The sequence below is a fragment of the Pinus tabuliformis genome, chromosome 9, assembly GCF_031772625.1.
Source record: "Pinus tabuliformis cultivar Carrire ecotype Pingquan chromosome 9, CPIR1, whole genome shotgun sequence".
NCBI lineage: Eukaryota > Viridiplantae > Streptophyta > Pinopsida > Pinales > Pinaceae > Pinus > Pinus tabuliformis.
The window spans coordinates 1,597,780,688-1,597,801,039 of record NC_142307.1 but is presented as its reverse complement, the minus strand read 5'-3'; the positions used below and the strand labels follow the sequence as shown (position 1 = coordinate 1,597,801,039).

Here is a 20,352-nt window from a genome sequence, read left to right as displayed (position 1 = left end):
TAAAAGTTTAAAGTTATTATTTTAATATGAATTTGATATTTTATTTATGAAAATTAATTGAAATAAAAAATAATAATTATTTTAAATAAATTTAATTAATATTTAACTAAGAAAATTATATATTAATTAATTAGTTTTAAATATTATTTATGTAAAAAATTTTAAATTTCAATAAAATTTGGGATTTTGAGTTTTTATCAAGTCCAAGCTATAAAAATCCTCTCGACTGGTTAAAGAGACCAAGAACTTGCCAGAAATGGGGGACCGAGGAGGGTAGGGTTCTAGAAGCCCACATGAATATGTGAGAATAAAGGGCAGGGTAGGGTTTCTAGATGCGTGGCCTGCACCTAAAACAAACCATAACCTCTTCTGCATTTGGTGGTCCTACTCCTTCCTTACCCACAAATCCGTGGATGCCAATGTCATTCCCTCATCGTTATTATTCCATGTGTACTTAATCTTAAACTAAACTGTCAATTCATACGCGCAAAATTGTGACCTGCCAAGACGACGTGGCAAAAAGGTTTTGCTGATTGACACCTCATCGATGACGTTCGCACACACGGATATTTGTTGCTATAAATTCAGCCCAAGGACAACCCATGTCACAGTGCAAGTCATTGAACACGATAAACAACGCTGTTGGCGGGTAGTGAAGAGGAGTTTACGATTTTCAGAAGCGCATAATTCTTCAATTCCTTCACCAAGATAAATGGGAATGACAAAGGGGGAGGTGGAATTGGAGAGGATGAGGGTATCCACATGCATAGTGGGGAGCGGACCAGCAGCGCACACGGCGGCCATATACACAGCACGGGCGGAGCTGAAGCCCATTCTCTTCGAAGGATGGATGGCCAACGGAATCGCCCCCGGCGGCCAACTCACGACCACAACTGACGTGGAAAATTTCCCAGGCTTCCCGCAGGGGATTATGGGAATTGAATTGACAGAGAAGCTCAAGGAGCAGAGTCTCCGATTCGGGACGCGGATATTCACGGAGACAGTTGTGCGCCTCGATTTGTCAGTGAAGCCATTCAGGCTTTACACCGAAACCAAACAGGTGGACGCTGATACCGTCATCATCGCCACAGGGGCAGTGGCCAAACGCCTCGATTTTCCTGGGGCCGGCGATGGAGAAGACGGATTCTGGAACAAGGGCATTTCTGCCTGCGCTGTCTGCGACGGTGCCGCCCCCATCTTCCGCAACCGGCCGCTGGCGGTCATCGGCGGGGGAGACTCGGCCATGGAGGAGGCGAATTTCTTGAGCAAGTACGGTAGCAAAGTTTATATCATTCACAGGCGGGATGCGTTCAGGGCGAGCAAGATCATGCAGAAGAGGGCGCTGGATAACCCAAAGATCGAGGTCATATGGAATACGGAGGTCCTCAAAGCTTTTGGGAACGAGAGAGGATTGCTCAGTGGGCTCAATTTGCGGAACACGGTGACCGGTGAGGAGTCGGTGTTGGAAGTGTCGGGGTTATTCTTTGCAATCGGGCATGAACCAGCCACCAAGTTTCTGGAGGGGCAACTGGAGTTGGACTCGGACGGTTACATTGTGACAAAGCCTGGAACCACCCAGACGAGTCTTACGGGGGTTTTCGCCGCCGGAGATGTTCAGGACAAGAAATGGCGCCAAGCCATCACTGCCGCCGGTACAGGTATGTACTATGTATATGTCTGCAGTGCGATCTGGTGTTTTCTATGTGTTGTATTAATTTTAGGGAAATTTTTATTTCAAGTTTGCGGCAGGGCTGCTGTTTGGTGGAGACAATTGTGTTTCTAAATATGTTTTTTATTTTTCGCATCCTGGATTGATTTGAGAGAATGGCCCATTTATGAAAGATGTAATTTTCTAACGTATTTTGAATTTCGATTTACTGTGCAGGGTGTATGGCAGCGCTGGAAGCTGAGCATTTTTTACAAGAGATAGCGGTAGAGGAGGAGGATACTGAGAGAGATAGCGGCACGGGAGGACACTGAGAGTTCCCGGCCTGCTGTTTGAGGATGTGAGAGCAGCGTTTTAAATAAAAGTTAATTATTAATTTAGATATTCAAAGCATCGACAACAAATGTCCCATTTTTTCCCAAACTTTGACTTTGACTTTGACTTGAGAATAGGCGATGGGTCCACTTGTTGTATTATGTTATTTCATTAATTCAAAAAATGATTGGAATCATTGGAGCATTGTTGAGAGTTCGATATTAGAAGAAGTACAGGCATTCTTTAAAGATGTAAACCGAATTGAACGATTTAATTCGTTCGTAATTATTTAATGTTTAAAAAATTAAATTATATTAAAATTTTGATAGAGTTGTTAGTAGCTTATGCTTTTTTAAAGATGTAAAAAATGATTTAACATTCCGATCATTATTTGACGTCTTAAAAAATAAATTATATTAAAATTTTGAAGGAATTATTATTAAAATTGTAAATTAAAATAAATATGTTTGAAAATAAGCACATTATTAAAATTTGATAACACTTAAAATCAATTAATGTGATTCATCTTTAAAACAAAGATAAACCATATTAACTATATATAATTGATTCCATTTGCGTAACATTTTTGACAATTATCATTAATGGAAACCTTTATTTTGAAGGGAAGTTGCACCTTTTACATGGATGGAATAAAGGGCTTTGAGATTATGAGGGAGTTTCGACACTCCAATTTGTGACAATTTTGGTGGGTCCGAAAGTATACACGTAAATGGATGGTGATTTTAAAAACTTATACTCAGTCCTAAAGATGAAAAAAAAAACACTTATGCTAAGCGCATACCCAAGGGAGAGAGGGGGAGCTTCTATACATTTAAATTTTAAAATAAAATAATTATTGTTTTATATATATATATATATAATAATTTTTTTATGTTATTATAAATAATTATGGTTGAAATTTATACAGCATAGGCGTATGTATTTCCACTCTCTAATGTTGAATCAATGTTGACATTTATTTTCCATGAATTTGGAGGGCCTCGATTGAGGCTGCGACATCGGGACCATGAAGCGATGGAATGAAAAAAAAAAAAATGAAATTAACCCGTGCGCGAATGTCGAGCGAACACCGTCGCCACGAACACATGGAAGTGGCACGATTAATTTAACATGGGAGCGAGCCGATTAATTTAATGTTAACCTTTAATATATAGTTTAATTTAATTCAGCGTAGTTAATTTAATTTAGTTTAGCACAGTTAATTAACATAATTTATTAAATTACTGTTTACTATTATATATAAATATTAAACAGCCCCGTTATGGGTAATCAGTGGCAAGCACGACTAGTAAACAAATGCCTTCCACGGGCACAGAAAAAGCCCAGGTATGTCATTCCGAGTAACAAGCTGGAAAATTATCGATGTTATATGAGAGATCACGCGTTAATTTGTAAATTTATCGGGTATTGGCCTTTTGAAAGGGATCTCATGAGATGGATCCAACAGAGATGGAAACCAAGAGGCCATATTGATCTCAAATTGGGTGCTAAGGGGTTTTTTATAGTCATTTTTGCAAATTTACAGGACAAGGAAAAGGTTTTTGAAGAGGGACCACACTTCATGAATAATGCGGGATTGTTTACACGGTATTGGGAAGATCGATACAACCCTGATGCAGAGAAAATCAAGGCAGCACCGATATGGGTTTGCTTATTTGGGTTACCTGATGAATTTTGGGATCCTGAAATACTGGAGGGAATTGGTAATTCAATTGGCACTTTTGTGAAGGTGGCCGAAACCACGAAAAGGGGTAGATATACGTCGTATGCAAGGATTTGTGTATATATGGATATCTCAGCCCCTTTACCAGAATCTATTGAGCTCGAGTATCAGGATGAAATTTGGCAACAACCTATTGATTACGAACATATACCGTTTCGATGTAGACGCTGTCATGTTTATGGTCACCTCGTAAGGGATTGCCCACAAGGTAAAGAAGAGGCAGTGGCAAAGGACACGACGGATGGCATTCGATCACGCGATGGGAAGATAGGAGAAGAACATGAGTTCCAAGAGGTACAGAGGAGAAGGAGACCCAATTTTGCGATTCCTAAAATGCAATCCCAAGAAAGGAACTCAATACCTGAGGGTCATAATCAGTACAATATTCTTCAAACGCAGGAAGAAGACGGAAAACAGGTTAAGGAGAATGATGAAACAAACCCAATTGCACAGGCCCAGGAGATTAACGTGGTAGCGCCAATGGAAATTATTAAGGATGGAAAGAGGAAAAGTAGAAGCCCAAGCAGAGAGCCGGAAGGAGCGGAGGGAGTACGAGATGATTTGCATATAGATCAATCTAAGAAGGGGAAGGAAATTGTAAAAGAAGTGGGTACAGAGGAAGAAAAAATCATGAAGAAGTTACTTACTGATTGGAAACAATTGGACGAACGGTTTATCCCAGAGAAAGAGAAACAATTGTATAAGGAAACCTTTCAACGATATAAGGAGAAGAAGGCTGGTTGTTTAGAACATAGGTCGGATCATGACAATCAGGACACTCAAATCCTCGAAGGAGATAGTCACGGTAAGACCGGAAGGAAAAAAGGCAGACGAACGTTGAATGAATCAATCCAAGCAGTGGGAGAGACTCTTGTAAACTCAGGAAGGGTGATACCCTTGTCAGAGGTATTTCTACAAACTCCTAGAAAGTTTTAAATGATTGTTCTAAGTTGGAATATACGGGGACTTAATAGCCAGGGGAAACAGAGATATTTGAAGGAAAGAGTGAAGAAAGACAAGCCGAGTATTATGGTAATTCAGGAAACGAAAATGGAAAGTCAACAGATGGTAGAACTTGTAAAGAAACTGAAAATAGGATATGAGGTTATGGCTTTAGATGCAATAGCGACAGCAGGGGGATTGGCCATTTTGTGGAATCCAGAGGAGGTCATTTTTGAGCACTGGTTTACTTTACCTAGAATACTTTCAGGTCTGTTTAGATTAGTAGGGATGGGGGAAAGAATTTTATTCACTGGGGTATATGGGCCTCATAACCATAGCAACAGGAAGGATTTCTTGAAGAACCTCTATACTATGAGACATCTTATTCCGACCATCCCGTGGATGATCGGGGGGGATTTTAATCTGATCAGGCATCTAGGTGAGAAGAGAGGGGGGGTAAGGAGAGAAGATGCGAATATGGAGGAGTTCAATGATATGATCAGGGATCTGAGATTAGTAGATATACATACAATAAATGGTGTACATACTTGGAACAACCGTCGAGGAGGACATAGTCAAATTGCCTCTCGACTGGATCGATTTTTATTATCGGAGCAAATTTTGAACAGGGATGTGTTCATTGAAGCTAAAATTCTCCCTAGCATTGGATCCGATCATTGGCCCATTCGGTTGGAGGTTGATATCAAGCCGACCAAAGGGAAGAAACCTTTTCGCTTTGAATCCTTTTGGCTTAGGGATCCACAATTTATAACGAAGCTGGAAGCATGGTGGAATCAATGCACTAGTCGGGGCAAAGGGAGAATGCATACTCTTCAATTGAAGCTTAAGGAACTAAAACAAAGAATCAAAGAATGGAACCGGAAAGAATTTGGGAATATTCTGGAGGCCAAGCAGTGGTTGGAGGGAGAAATGGGGGACATCCAGCAACGAATTATATTGGAAGGCAGAGATGAAGCCAAAAGTAGGGAGGAAGGACGTATTATAAGCCAATTAGAGGAACGACGAAAACAAGAGGAGATTTTATGGCGACAAAAATCAAGGGTACGATGGTTAAGGGAAGGCGAAAGAAATACAAAATTTTTTCATCAAGCTATGATTCAACATAGGGAGAGGAATAAATTTTTTTCAATTAAGAATGCAGAGGGAGAAAGAGTGGTAGAACAGAAAGATATTGAAAAGACTCTAGTGGATTACTTTAAGGGGGTGCTCACGGAAAGTCAGAGGGATAGAAGGGAGGCAATTCTTAATATCTGCGGGGAGATACCAAGACTCATTACAGAGGACCAAAATAAGGCATTAATGCGGGCAGTTACTATGGAAGAGGTAGAAGAAGTTGTGATGAACATGGCTAAAAATAAGGCTCCAGGGCCGGATGGGTACACAATTGAATTCTTCCAGGCAAGCTGGCACTTTCTAGGCAAAGAAATACTGGAGGCAGTGGAGGAATCAAGAATCAGGCAGCGAATATGGCCAGGTATTAACTCAACTTTTTTCACATTGATCCCTAAGAGTAAAACATCAGAAGAACCACAGGGTTTCAGACCCATAGCCTTGTGTAATGTAATTTATAAGATTATTTCTACATTGATTGCGAAACGGTTGAAACCTCTCCTCCCCACTTTAATTGCGCCTGAACAGACTGGGTTTGTGGAAGGTAGGCAAATTTTGGATGGTATCGTGGTATCTCAGGAAGTAATACATTCGTTAAAACAGAGGAAAAAGAAAGGGATGCTTATGAAGCTGGACTTGTCTAAGGCTTATGATCGATTGAATTGGGATTACCTAAGAGCGGTTCTAGAAGCTTTTGGGTTTGAAAACAGGTGGATTGCTTGGATAAGTAGTATGGTCTCCACTCCGAACTTCTCAATTTTGGTTAATGGGATACCTACAGATACGTTTAATGCCACCAGGGGCATCAGACAGGGGGATCCAATCTCGTCATTCCTGTTCATACTGGCTATGGAAGGATTAAGCAGGAAAATTAAGAAGGAGGTCAGGGAAAGAAGGATCAAAGGCATTCGCTTGTGGGGAGATAATCTAATCATCACACATCAACAGTTTGTTGATGATCTAATGTTGTTCGGAGAAGCGTCACTCAGAGAGGTAAGGGGTTTCAAACATGTCTTAGAAGTTTTTATGAACGCTTCAGGTATGGTGGTTAATAACGATAAATCTTGTACTTTTATTTTTAACTCCCCTTAAGCTGTTAAGGCCCATTTAACTAGAGTGCTAGGCTTTAGACAGGGAGAATTACCCACAAAATACTTGGGCATTCAGCTAGATATCAACTCAACACGCATAAAGAATTGGCAAAGTTTATTGGACAAGATTCGGAAAAGATTAGATAGCTGGTCGTTTCGAATGCTGAATATGGCAAGTCGAGTTGTTCTTTTAAAATCGGTATTACTATCTATTCCTATATACCCTTTGTCAATTATGGCTGCCCCCAAAGGCGTTTTTTCTAAATTGAGAGAAATATTGGGTAAATTTCTTTGGGGGGGGACCAAAGCAGCAGAAAAAATGGACTTTGGTTTCCTGGCAACATGTAATCAGGTGGAAAGAGGAAGGAGGACTTGGTGTCAGGGATTTGGAAATAGTCAATAAGGTTTTAGGGGCGAAGTTATGGTGGAGATGGGTGCAGGGGGGTGCGGATGTATGGAAGAGAATATGGAATCAAAAATATGATATGCCACGATCAATTGCAGGACGCCTACGGGTAGAAGAAACTCCACGGGGGTCGCAAATATGGGAATTAGCAAGAAAGAACAACGATCTGGTTCAGGACTTTGCTTTTTGGGAAATCCGTGAAGGAAGTTCAGCGAGGTTTTGGGAGGATGGATGGCAACAGCGTGAGCAGTTGGAAAGAAATCAAATCTTCCATGAACTACAAGCAGTAGCGCAGCGGGCAGGAATGGAATACGTTAGGGATTATTGGAGACGAGCAAACTTAAATGATATGTGGAGGATATGGAAAAGACCGCACGAATGGGATGCGAGAAGCAGTTTGGAAACTCAGCAAGCGTATATCAGAGAAATAGACTCGCGGAAAATTAAGATCCGGGCAGGCAGCGATATCCTTAGATGGGGTAAAGCAATGCAATGTATGTTCACAGTTAAAGAAGCTTATTACTGGATTACGAAGGAGGAAAGGGTGGACGAACCAGTGGATTGGAAAAAGATTTGGGAAGGTAAATGGTGGCCAAAAGTAACACTTTTTGCATGGTTGGTGTGCAGAGGAAGGATCTTGACTTGGGACAATTTGCAGAAACGAGGAATGATTGGTCCATCCCGGTGTTATCTGTGTAGCAAGGACTTTGAGAACCAGGAACACCTATTGAATAGATGTATGCATACTCAGAGTTTGTGGGAAGAACTTCGAGTACTCTTTGGCCAGTCAAACAGAGATCCCGACAGTCTGAGGAATACCATTTTACAATGGGGAAAGGGGCATTTTCAAAGTAAACTTATCAGGAGGATATGGAGTCTAGCGGTTGGTTTTGTAATATGGGAGGTGTGGAAAGAACGGAATCGTAGAATTTTCAGAGAAAGATGCTGCCATGAATCAATAATTTGGGATGAAGTCTGTCGATCGATCAAAGAGACGATCTTATCTGAAACCTGGAGTGAAGATGATTGGAAATTAAACTTGGACGAGCAGCGAATACTATCCAAATTGAATATTGACTATACAATGTTATATCCCAACACTGACAGGAGTAATAGGTATCGCATGCAGAGCCCAAATCATTTTCGCTTCCCAGGAGACAGCCGAATTAAGTTGTCCTTCGATGGCGCATCAAAGGGCAATCCTGGGCAAGCAGGATGGGGAGGTATTTTCCGTGATTGTAGAGGGATTTCAAGGTGGGCATATGCAGAATGGGGAGGGGAAATGTCAAATAATGAAGCAGAGTTATGGGGGGTCTATCATGGACTTCGAATTGCAGCAAGAAATGGATATCGAAACCTTGATATTGAAGGTGATTCCCAACTTGCGATCGAAATGTTAAAGAAATTGAGGGGTGGCAAAAGCTGGGACCATGTGGCGAAAAGCTGGAGGACAGCTGCGATCATACAGGACATAGAAGGTCTGATGCGGACGGTTGACTATATTACATTCACTCATGTTTTGAGGCGAGGTAATAGGGCTGCTGATTTCTTAGCCAATTGGGCATGTGGAGAGCCGAATAGGGCGATGGATGGTAGTTGGTTAGTATTCCAGGAGGATCCACGGTGGAATGAGTTAACATCCATATTAAGACAAGATAATGATGAGGCGATCACGCTTGACAGGACCGATTAGCTGCCTCCTCATAATGAATTGGAGGGGAAAAGACAGGATCATTAATGATAGCACCGGGGGTATGAAGAACAATGTCGTCCGAATTAATTTCAGGGGGAGTGAGTATACTAAGGCTTTGAGCGAAATGATCATCCCAAGAAGGAATGAGGGTCAGGTACCGAGGTGGTGGAGCGGTGGCGTCAGACGGACAGGGATCGTATCACATCATGATCCAAGACCTGAGACGTGTAATAATGAGCAGGTTTGGAAGAACCCAAGTAGTAAGGAGGAAAGGTGGCCGAGCGGGGTTATAATGCTGCATGCCTGTAGAAGGAGAAAGGTTTTATTGATGCATGCCTGTAGACAAAGGCTCAATTTGAGAGTGTACAACAGTCAAGCGAGGGGGGGAGGCTTGGCTCCTCTGTTTGAGTACAGTATAGCGGAATTGGGGGCGTATATTAGTAGGTTCACGAAATTGCTGATAAACATTATGGCAGTGAACCCAGATAGAGGTGAAGGTAGGCGAACGCGCAGCCAGGGGGTGAGTATGGATGCGAAAGGGAAGAATGTGGCTGAGGAACCGTCGCACCGCATTTACCTGGACATACCGGAAGATTCGGAAGAATTTGATATACAGGATTATCTTGCAGAGGAGGAACAGTGGCCGACCTCGGGCGGAAAGGTTGGGATATGGAAGCGGAGTACTGCTCCATTGGGCGCCAGGGGAGATACAGAGGAGGATTCAGAAGAATCTGAAGAGGATGAAGGTAACAGGCATGGAAGGAGTCGAGGTTGTCGGGGTCGAGGGAGCGTCAGGAGCAGAGGGAGGCCTGCAGGCAGTGGAGGGAGCCGAACAAACAGAGCAGCGCATGAGGAAGGTTCAGTCAGTGGGGTCCGAGGTAGGAAGAGAGGAAAAAAGGATATGAGGAGGAAGTTGCAGGAGGCAGAGGAGGCCTATATTAATGAGACCAATCCTAACATTCGGAGAATTATAGATCACCTAGAAGAAGGGGCAATGCAGGAACAATCTGAACCTGAAATGGAAGATTGGGAGAGTTTTCTCCCTGATCCGGGACACACTAGAGGGAGAATGTCCCTTTATAAGCAATCATTACATGTCTACTGGGGTATGAAGAGATTACTCGCCAAGGCTATGGAACAAGTGGCATTTGAAATGGTGGAGCTGGCTCAAGGAATGCCCACCCTTAAAAGAGAACTGAAGAATATACAAATGACTCTTCTCATGCAGGATAGGAAGATGGACAAGCTGGTCCAGCTGTTTAAAGCAAGTGGAATAGAGGTTAAAGCAGAAACTGAGGTCAAGCCTGATGTCATGAAGCAGTAGAATATGCAGATGTCGACGGGAGGTTTTTCTTTGAATCTTTTTGTATTTTTGCTATACTAGATGGTCTAGTTTCAAGTTACGAACAGTATGTTTTTAGGATGAATAGAAGTGTTTTTAGCATGGTTAGATAGACTGAACATCTACTTTTTTTGGATGGATGTTATATACTATCGAAGGCCACCCAGTTTCCCTTCTGGGCGGGTGGCGTCCTGCTTATGTATGTACATTCTCTTTTAGTAATAGAATCTTGCCTTAGTTTACAAAAAAAAAAATATAAATATTAAACATAAACGTAAACATTTAATTTAGTATTGTTTAACATGAAACATTAGAAATAAACCTTTTAACATTAAATATCAAATCAATTAAATATAAATATTAAACATGAACATTTAAATATTTAAACATATAAAAATATAACTAGTTCAAAAAAGAAAATTAATATAGCAAAGATTAGAACGAATTCTCATGAGCTCCATAGTGAAACAAGTCGTTGGGTAGTTCCTAAAACGCCATGGATGGAAAGGATCTGCCATATATGTGAGAATAGGAACATTGAGGATGAAAACCACTTCCTCTTAGAGTGCCCGGATACAACCACATTAGATCTCAGTTTCACAATCTTTGTTACAATACTGACCTTTCTAGCCTTTTGCAATGTCAAAATTATAGTGAGCTCGGGAGGCTTCTCTCCAAGCTTTTTGAGCATAGGAATAAAATCTTAAATCAAAATAAATAATTTGTTTCTTTAGGTCCGATAGACCAATGTTTGGTCTCAGCGGACGTTAACCATCATCATCATCAACAACATAAAATCAATTAACCATAAACATTTTAACATTTTAAACATATTAACATTTAAGATTCTAACTTTTTAACATTTTAAAAAGTTAACATTTTAACATTAAATATGAAATCAATTAAACATAAACATTAAACTAAAACATTTTAGTTTTTAAACATATAAATATAATCAATAAAATTAAAGATTAAATATAATCCTAAAGATTAAACAAACATTAAATATAAACGTTAAACAAACATTAAACAAATGCTGAATATAATTTTAAGTTATATTTTTAAGACATTTTAATATTTAATATTGAAAAATGAATATTATAAAATTCAAAGTTGAATATGTTAATATATTAATGTGGTTGAAAAAAATAAAATTATATATATATATATATATATATATATATATGAAATATTTAAAATCCATGTGAAAAATGAAATATAAATGAGAAATTGTATTGAAATAGGATATGAAATTTTCAACTCAATGTTAAAAAATGAATGTTAGACAGGCAGGCTGGAGCAGAAGGGGTGCTAGTCAACCTCGAAGAAAAGACTAAATTAAAGTTAGGATAGGGACTTGGTAATGCCATGAACAATCAAGCAAAAGCTCTCTCTTGGGTAAGGATTAAAAATCAACATCTCTAAGGGTATCAGGAACTTGATAATTGTTGGTGACTTTATGGTGATAATCCAAAAATATTCTCTATGGTGATAATCCAAAAATATTTTTGTCTCGCCAAGCTCGAGAACCTTATGGAAACAAAACCCTCACTGACCATTATAAGGATAATGTATCTCTTAAAGAAGATTGAAAATTTTAAAAATTTCCATGTAAACCATGCCAATAAACAAGCGACGGACGTGTAAGCCCATGTCGTGGCAGAGTTAGAGCAAGGCTCTTTACGTATCAACAACATATTTGAAATATGTTATATCTCATAATACGGTATAAAAATATAAGACCAGTGCAGTACAACTGGAATATGCGTCTAAAGAAGCATAATTAGGTAGTTAATATGGACAACGTTCTGATGGCTTTTTGCAGTGCAATGGGAGAACGGGTGGTTGGTAGGAAGTTAATGCACAAGTGTGATCGTCGGAGTTCGGAGGCCATGAATCATGACAGGTGGGATTTCAGTCCTTGGTCATTTTTATAGTTATTTAATATGGTTCCATTTGAGGGTTGGGTAGGTACCATCACAATTGCTCTAGGCAGGTTTCGACAGTGATGGACATGGATGGTAGTTGTTTCACCATGATGCAGAGTCGTTGCTCGTTTATGGAGGATAAGATATGAAGGAATGTCAGGATGAACCAGGGTATTATTTATAGCAGTTCGTTGAGGCAGATAAACCGAAGGATATTGTCAGTACAGGGGAAAATTGCCAAGAAAATGGCCTCAACAAGTAATGAAAGTGGCAGTGACACGACAGAGTTTGGGCATAGTGGGAACATAGGGGACATTGTTGATAGCTCATGCAAGTAAGTAATTAAGGAAATAGTGAAATAAATCAACGAAAACATGGCGGTCTTGTATGCACAACTATAGGGTCTTGGTAAGGACATGGAATTGCTTCAGAAAACCAAGGAAAGTATCACTGGAGACGTCTTCAACCTTGGCCATAAGGTTGAAAACATTGAAGTTAAAGTCGAGACAACCACTGTGGGTGTGTTGAAATAAATCTTTGGATTTAGAGATGCCTGTGTTCCTCATGTTGAAGGTGTCGAGGGCGATGCAATTCAGGACGTGGATCCTGGGGGTGGTCGAGTTGAAGAAATGGTGATGCCTCCTAATGAGGCTCTAGGAAAAGTCGACCCTGGAAGCAGTTGTCTTTTTCCAATTTACATATATGTTTTGTAGTTGTATTTTTCCAGTTTACATGTATGTTTTGTTGAACAACAGAGTATGGTGGAGTCTTTTGAAAGGTTTATAGTATAAACTATATAAAAAGTTCGTATGTAAATAACACAGGTAGCAATAGGGTCCTTATTCTGGTTAAAATGCTGAACAATATTGAGAGCTTGTTCTCCATGAATGTATGGGATCTAGCCTGTTTCTAGTTTTATTAATGAAAAAGCTACCCGTTTTATTTTAAAAAAAATGAATGTTAGAAAATATGTGGATTGTTGAAATATTAATTATGAAGTAAATGTTAAACAAATAATGCAGATATTTGAAAAAATATTCTCTATTTAATTAAAAATAAAAAACAGAAAATGAAAGAAAAGGCATTTTGAACCATCAAAATATTGAAATGTATAAAAAAATAAAGTTATATATGATTTGATTTGAAATATGCATTTCAGTTTACTTATATAAATGAAATGGATGAAACAAAAGGAATATGAAGTGTCCGCGAAATGATGGAAGAGGGGGTAACTTGAAGGTAAAGATGAAAAAATGGAAAAGAAACGGGCGTTGGGAAGGGGGAAGCTAGTGGCTGCTAGTAGTGAGCCATGGTTGTAAGCTCTTTGTTGTCGGGCTGGTCCTTTGGACGCATTGCGTCTCGTTACAAAGATTTTCCAGAACAATTTCTTTTTGGGTGGCGGGATGAAGGGAATTGGAAAGGACACCAACTACATTGCATACAACTATATTGGGGTGTTGTCGCTATTCGATGACATCTTTTCTGATGTTTTTCAAAGGCCGAGTTGGTCCAATGTTCTGGCTCTTATTTTTTGGGTCGGTTGGGATATGTTCGTGAAACAACATTGGGATTTGCTTCCCTTTGTTGGTTGGAGCGATTTGGCTCGAGGTTTCCGCTGGCGAGGAGTAGATACAGGTTACCAAGTTTACATGTGGACGAGGTTTGGGTGCGTTTCCTGTGGGTCTTGCATTCGTCTGCCTTGGAGGTAAGGCGTTGTTCCTTACCATAGAAAACTGTGATTATTCAACAAGTAAACAATTGCATGCTAAAAAGGTATCATACAAAATTTAACGTGAATTAGAACCGTAGAAATGATAATTATTTTGTTTTATGTGTTCATATTTTTTTTTTGTAATTTATTTAGTGTAAAATAAAATTATTATTTATTTGTAAATTACTGATTATATATACCCTACACGATTTTCCCATATTTGTGCATGTCATTACATCGATTCCATCTTCTTTTTACTGCAAAGTAACATCTCTACCCTCTCCTCACAATGTCTTGTCTTAAAACTTTAAGCATTTGTACATTCAAAATAATATTGACTTTCAAATAGATCAATTTTATCCCAAGTTGGCTACCTATCCGGACATTCTAATTTCCTCGAGATCTTTTGAATTCGGCCTTTGGCTCTATATCACTTATCCTTCAATAAATGTTCTACATCTCTTTTCGAGAATAGGGAGGACGAATCTATGCCACTTAAGTGACAATTGCAGGATTTTTAACCAAAGGTGGTGATCTTGCCTGAACCATAACAAGGAGGTAGATACTGCGAGTGTACAAAGCATACAGACGAACTTAACAAGTTGAAGCCCGAAAGGGTACAAAGAATGACATTATCTAAGATCCAATTTTGACTAACAAAATTAATAGTAATGAGGGGAAAAAATATACCAAACCGCACTTTTATATTTTGTGTCGCAGATAACATTGTTAAAAACAGAACCTTGCCTTATGGACATGAAAGATACATCTCCAAATATTTGTGACTTCAATTCATAATCATAAAAGATAGTTAATGCAACATGGAGCCATTCACTTCGAATCACTTCGAATCAAAATCAAAAGAAGAATCTAACAAAAACAAATAAATTCATACAACACTATGACGATCAAAATGAAAAGACATAATAAAGGTATTTTCCAAACAACAACCATTGAAAGGACATCAGTGCAAACCATGAAAATACATAGATTTACGAGGTTAGATTGATAGGGGTGGCAATGTGGCACTGTAATCTATTAAAACAATACACAAAAACATTGAGCTAGATATTTACAATTGAGTGCACATAATTTTCTTCTCGAGTTTTACATGGTAGGGAATGTAAACCTGCAGGTAAACAGGTAATTGAAGTAAAATTGGAGGTAAACAAGTTGTTGAAGTGAAACTGAAACTGAAGGTAAACAAGTAATTGAAGTCTGTAAAATGAAATTGCGATGAAATAATTGAAGTGAAATCGCATTGAAATAATTGGCAAATTCGCTCATTAGCTTCGTAATTGATTTGGTAAACAATCACGAGTGATAGTAAAAAAGGATCCAATATTCAAGACAACCTTTTTACAAACCAAATAGGGTATACAAAAGACTATGGCATATAATTTTGGATGTAGTGAAATAAATACGGAAGAAATTTGAAGTAGTGTTAATATCTACACATCAACGCGGGGGAGACAAAGGTCATTAGCACCGGTCTTGTAAACTGGGAAAAATAGAAGTTTGAGGGGAAATGGTGCAAAAGGGAATTGATCTGCTTATGAAGAGGGACACAATGGGAATTTCTCCATGAAGGCAAAGCATGTGGGGTTCACTGTAGAGGTCCTCTGGGATCAAGGAACGAGGAGTACAGGGATAGTGACAAAATGTTGTGTAACAGATGCCCTCTAAAGCGTGAAGGCCGAGCTAGAGGTAGGGATGAAATTCTTTATGAATCAGTGCGGGGAACCTGTCTGCCATCAGAAAAATTGCAAGCAAGTACAAATACATATACATAAACTGAGATCTTTGTCAAATGATACATGAATTATGGCATGGACGCAACCATCCAATAATGAGAATGATCACATATGATAACTCATGGTCTGGTCACAGCCATCCATCTGATATAGACATGCATATCATCATAACCATGTCACACCACTTCGCAACCTGGACTTTTGTGATCTGAGTCTAGAGTCTTGCGCTCCAACACGACCCGATCAAAGTACAAATCCTAACATGTGAATAGATGTGTTGATGTCGAACATGCTAGAAAGTTGCTTGATTACCAGTTGATGATGTAAATTGTTAAAAAGCACGAGAGAAACCACCAATAATGACAATGGTCCTCAAGGTACCATCAGCACAATCCACGGAATGTGAATAAATAGAATCTAGTATATTCCAATTTTATTTTGTCCTTGAATTAAAATTGTGAACTAAATTCAAATTTAGTCTCACCAGTTACTTGAAAAATAATTAATTAATTCATCTTGAGTTAATTAGTTGGAGAAATTCAAGTTAGAAGTCTTTGTAAAGTCATGTAGGAGATTATCACTTAATTAAGGAGATAAGATTGAGTTGTATTTGAGTTGTAATTAGTTAGCTCAGTTTATTGAGGTAAGTCTAGTTAAATTAGTTCCAAATTGTTTGAGGAACTAATTGTGAGTTCAGTTAGTTAATGCATGCATGCATCCAACTGGTGTACTCTAGATAACTGAAGATTCTCTCATCAGTAACTCATGCATGTCTATTCAGAGAAAGAACCAATTGAGCTAAATTTCAAGGACAAGTTACTATCAGTTGCATGAGTTTTCCTATAAAGGAAACTCATCCATGCAAAAGGAACAAGGTTCCTTGAGGATTGCGCAGTTTTACAAGGTGTGAGATTAGTGTGAGTTATCAATGTTACACTTGGTAACAGTAGGATCACCCAGGAGAAATAGCACAAGGAAATAGGAGGCTTGGAGGGCAGAGGAGAAGGTTTGTGAGAAGCCTTGTTTGCCTGTGAGCATCCAGGAGGATTGTACTGAGAGCTGGCTAGCTGTGGGAGCTAAGGCTTTGTGTAATTCTGAGATATTTCCACCTTGTATGATAATACAGATAGTGGGGTTTTTAGCTGAGGCTTTCCCCTGAGTATTTTTTGTGTTTCATGTGCATTGATTCTTCTTCTTATGGTTATATGTGTTCAGCTTTGATTTAGCTCAATCTTTAAGCTTCCGCAAGTTTGATAGTAGAAGTAGATTATAGTATTTTGCTTTGGTATATTGCATTATCGAGTTAATCTACATTTAGATTTTCTACATAGATCTCAGAGGTAGATTTGTAGAGAATTTGTAGGAAATTCTACAGAACGGAAGTCTAACACCCTTGAAATCACTCGATCGAAAGCCAATGATGTGAACTTGTCATCGAGTACGAAGAAATTTCCATTAGGGCGTGCAAGCTCTAAGGTACCAGGAAGGGGTATCTCGATCAACTTCCCAGGTAATGAGTTGAAGTCGATGGAAAGTGACCGTGTCGAAGGAGGGCCATAATGAATCCCACATCATTGACACGAGACAAGAGGATGTAAAATGATTTTGGATGATACAGAGAATCAGAGGCAAGTGTAATTGCAAAAGGGCAACTCTTGAACTAATCAGCGACATAATTGGAAGTTTAGCAGCTTTTGGATCCATAGGATCTGTGGTCATGATGACGTGGCAGAGATCAAATGGAAGGAAAAAATGAATGGCCAAAATCCAGGAAGGTCATCGATACAAAGGAGGATATCCAACCTGACACGAAGCAGAAAGTGTCATGTTCAAGAGCGAGTTGTCGACACAACTGATAGATTTCCAAATTTCCCCACCATTTCTGGCAAGTACCCCAATTATTTTTTAATCACAAGCTTGAAGGGTATAGCGTATGCTTGCACTATAAGTTCCTCCTTCAGACAAATCTGACCTAGTAAGTTTAACGAGCCCTAGGAAGGAGAAGCTCATGTTCGTCATGGTGACGAATCCGATGTCATTTAATAGTTTAATGATTCCGACAAAGGTGTAACTCGGTATCTTTTTCATGTTTAGAGAGTTTGAAAAAGTCACGTAAAAGAAAAATCCACATGGTCCCTTTTCGTATGTTTGTGTCTCTCGAGCTCGAAAAGGTAGAAAACAATACTTGAGAGAACCGCTTCACCATTTCAGTCTAGAAGTACCTTTTTCGTAAATAGTGCCTCCCAGCCTGAAAAATGGGTAAAATTATATTGGGCACATGAAATTTCGCATCCATTAACGAGTTCAAAACGACAAGGTCTCGACCATATTTTCTCTTTTAAAGGGTTGGAAAAGCACTGAAAGCGGACCCCCTGTTTTTATTCTCTTTAACAAGTCAAAAAAGGAAAAAATACTCGACAATATTTTCATATGATTTTAACGAGTTGAGAAAAGAGCTGAAACGTGACTCATCATCATCGTCGAACATCCACCACCTGTCGCTGCACAAGTAAGGTAAAGTGTATTATCGAGTCCTTGAGGCAAAATAGGTCAAAATATTTACTAACCTGATATTTTCATGAAAAAATGAATAAAAAGGGGAAAGTAAATATATTTTTACCATTTACCATTTTACCTTTGTTGTGAAGACTTTTTACTCACTTTTGCCCTATTTGTTCTAGAGCAGATTGCAAGAGATCTGGGAGGTCAATCGATGCGCCGCCAGTTCCAGGTAACAATCGAAGCTCTGAGCTCCATTTTCATGTTCTTTATTTTCGCTTTTAGCCACTTTTTTAGATTTTTGAGGAGGTTTTTGAAAATCTTTTTCGCCCTCGGTCGGCGCGATTTCTAGGCACGGAATTGCGTTGGCCGAGTGTGATTAACAAAGCCATCCACGCCAATCGATGAAACTGTTTTTAAAATAGACGCGTCGATGCTGTGGATAGGGAAAAAACATTATTTTCTCAAAAACTGACCATTGAAACTTAAATTTTATGTGCCCAGGATGATTATTGACTCAAATTAAGGGCTTTTGCAAGAGAGAATCGCTAAAAATGGTGGACTGGAAAGAACCAAAACATGAAGATGTTGACACCTAGTCAATGAATGACCCAAATTTCCTAGAGGCTTTGAGGGCTCGTGGGCTCCTCAAATTCTTTCTTACGCTAGGGATGCAGGCCCAACCCGAGTTGCTTCAATACCTAATTAGTCTTTGGGACATTAATCGGGAGATCTTTGTCATTGGCAACCAGGAGATGGAGTTGGAAACTTCAGATATATACTTCATCACTGGAATGTCCTCCAAAGGGGAGTTAGTGAACTTGTATGGGTCACGTCCGATTGGGGCAAACATATCTTCCTTGCTTGTCGAACACTGCCCTGAGGCCTTGAAATCCAAGAGTAGGAAGATTGAGATTTCCAGTGTGTGGGATCTGACATTGAGGGTGCTTCTGTTGACTATCAATAGAGTGGTAGGGTCCCAGGTGGAACATGAGACTAACAAGTTGAAGTTCCTTTATGCTATTGACTGCACAACTCCTACGATCATGAACTAGGTAGAGGCCATGAAGATGAACATCAAACACCAGCTGTCCAAAGCTAAGGCGGGGAATCGGAAGCAATTTGGCTTCAAATCGGTGCTTGTGACCTTCTTCCTAGAACGAGTACCACTTTTCTAGTATCAGCTAACTAAGGTAGATCCTCCTATGCCACACGATTGGCGGATGGCCCGCAAGAGCTGTTTGATGCCTAGGATCACTGGGGCTCAGCACATGTCATACCGATCCGCATTCTTTTCATGGCTACGATGATAGAACATCATCATGGAGGACTGGCCATACAACGACACTGATTTCTAAGGAGATCCAAACATGCCCTTACCAGATGGAGAGGACTTCGATGACGAAGGTAAAAACCAAAATTTTTAATTTTGAGATTTTTTAATTATTTTTGGTATATATGTGCTTATAACATTTCTCTTGTTAATGCAGACATTGGACCAGAGCGGCTTGCTAGGATGTCCCCAATAGCTAGGCGCGTCCCTCGCCCTATCGATGTTGTCGCTCCTTATCAAGAGGGGAGTGACAACGAGGAGGAGATCACGAGGAACCTTGAGGGGTTGACTCGTGGTATCCCGGAGTATGCTTGGGTAGGAGACATTCCTCATCAGTACCAGAGACACATGGTGGGAGTGTCGGAGCGGATCCACCGATTACTGACTCGTGTTGCATGAGTCGTATCATGCTACCACGATCACCATGTTGATTAGTTCCTAGGTCTAGCACTTACATATTTTTTGAGGCCTGCGTGCCACGGATATATGAGGCCTGCAAGCCGTCGATGTTATTTTAGACACACATATTATTTTTTGGGGTTCTGATGTATCAAACATTATCACCATATATATATATATATATATATATATATATATATATATATATATATATATATGTTGTATTTTATTTTCTACTATGGTACAAATGGTTTGTTTTGTTTTTTACATGTTTCGTAAATGTCTGTCCAACACATGATTAGCTAATGCATCTATTAATATATTCATGCATCTAGGAATACAATGATATGTAATGTAATCAAAATTCATTTCCATATACGAATACAGAGATACATTCT

The 20,352-nt window shown here is 39.4% G+C and overlaps 1 protein-coding gene across 1 annotated transcript; it reads left to right on the top strand.

The window, feature by feature from the left end:
• The first annotated feature begins 615 nt into the window (after nucleotides 1–615).
• On the top strand, nucleotides 616–2,053 carry LOC149154852 (thioredoxin reductase 2-like). The gene is made up of 2 exons (XM_089438864.1): nucleotides 616–1,658; nucleotides 1,886–2,053. Exons 1-2 carry the CDS (start codon nucleotides 713–715, stop codon nucleotides 1,978–1,980), a joined length of 1,041 nt encoding a protein of 346 aa, XP_089294990.1. The 5' UTR covers nucleotides 616–712; the 3' UTR covers nucleotides 1,981–2,053.
• The last annotated feature ends 18,299 nt before the right edge of the window (nucleotides 2,054–20,352 follow it).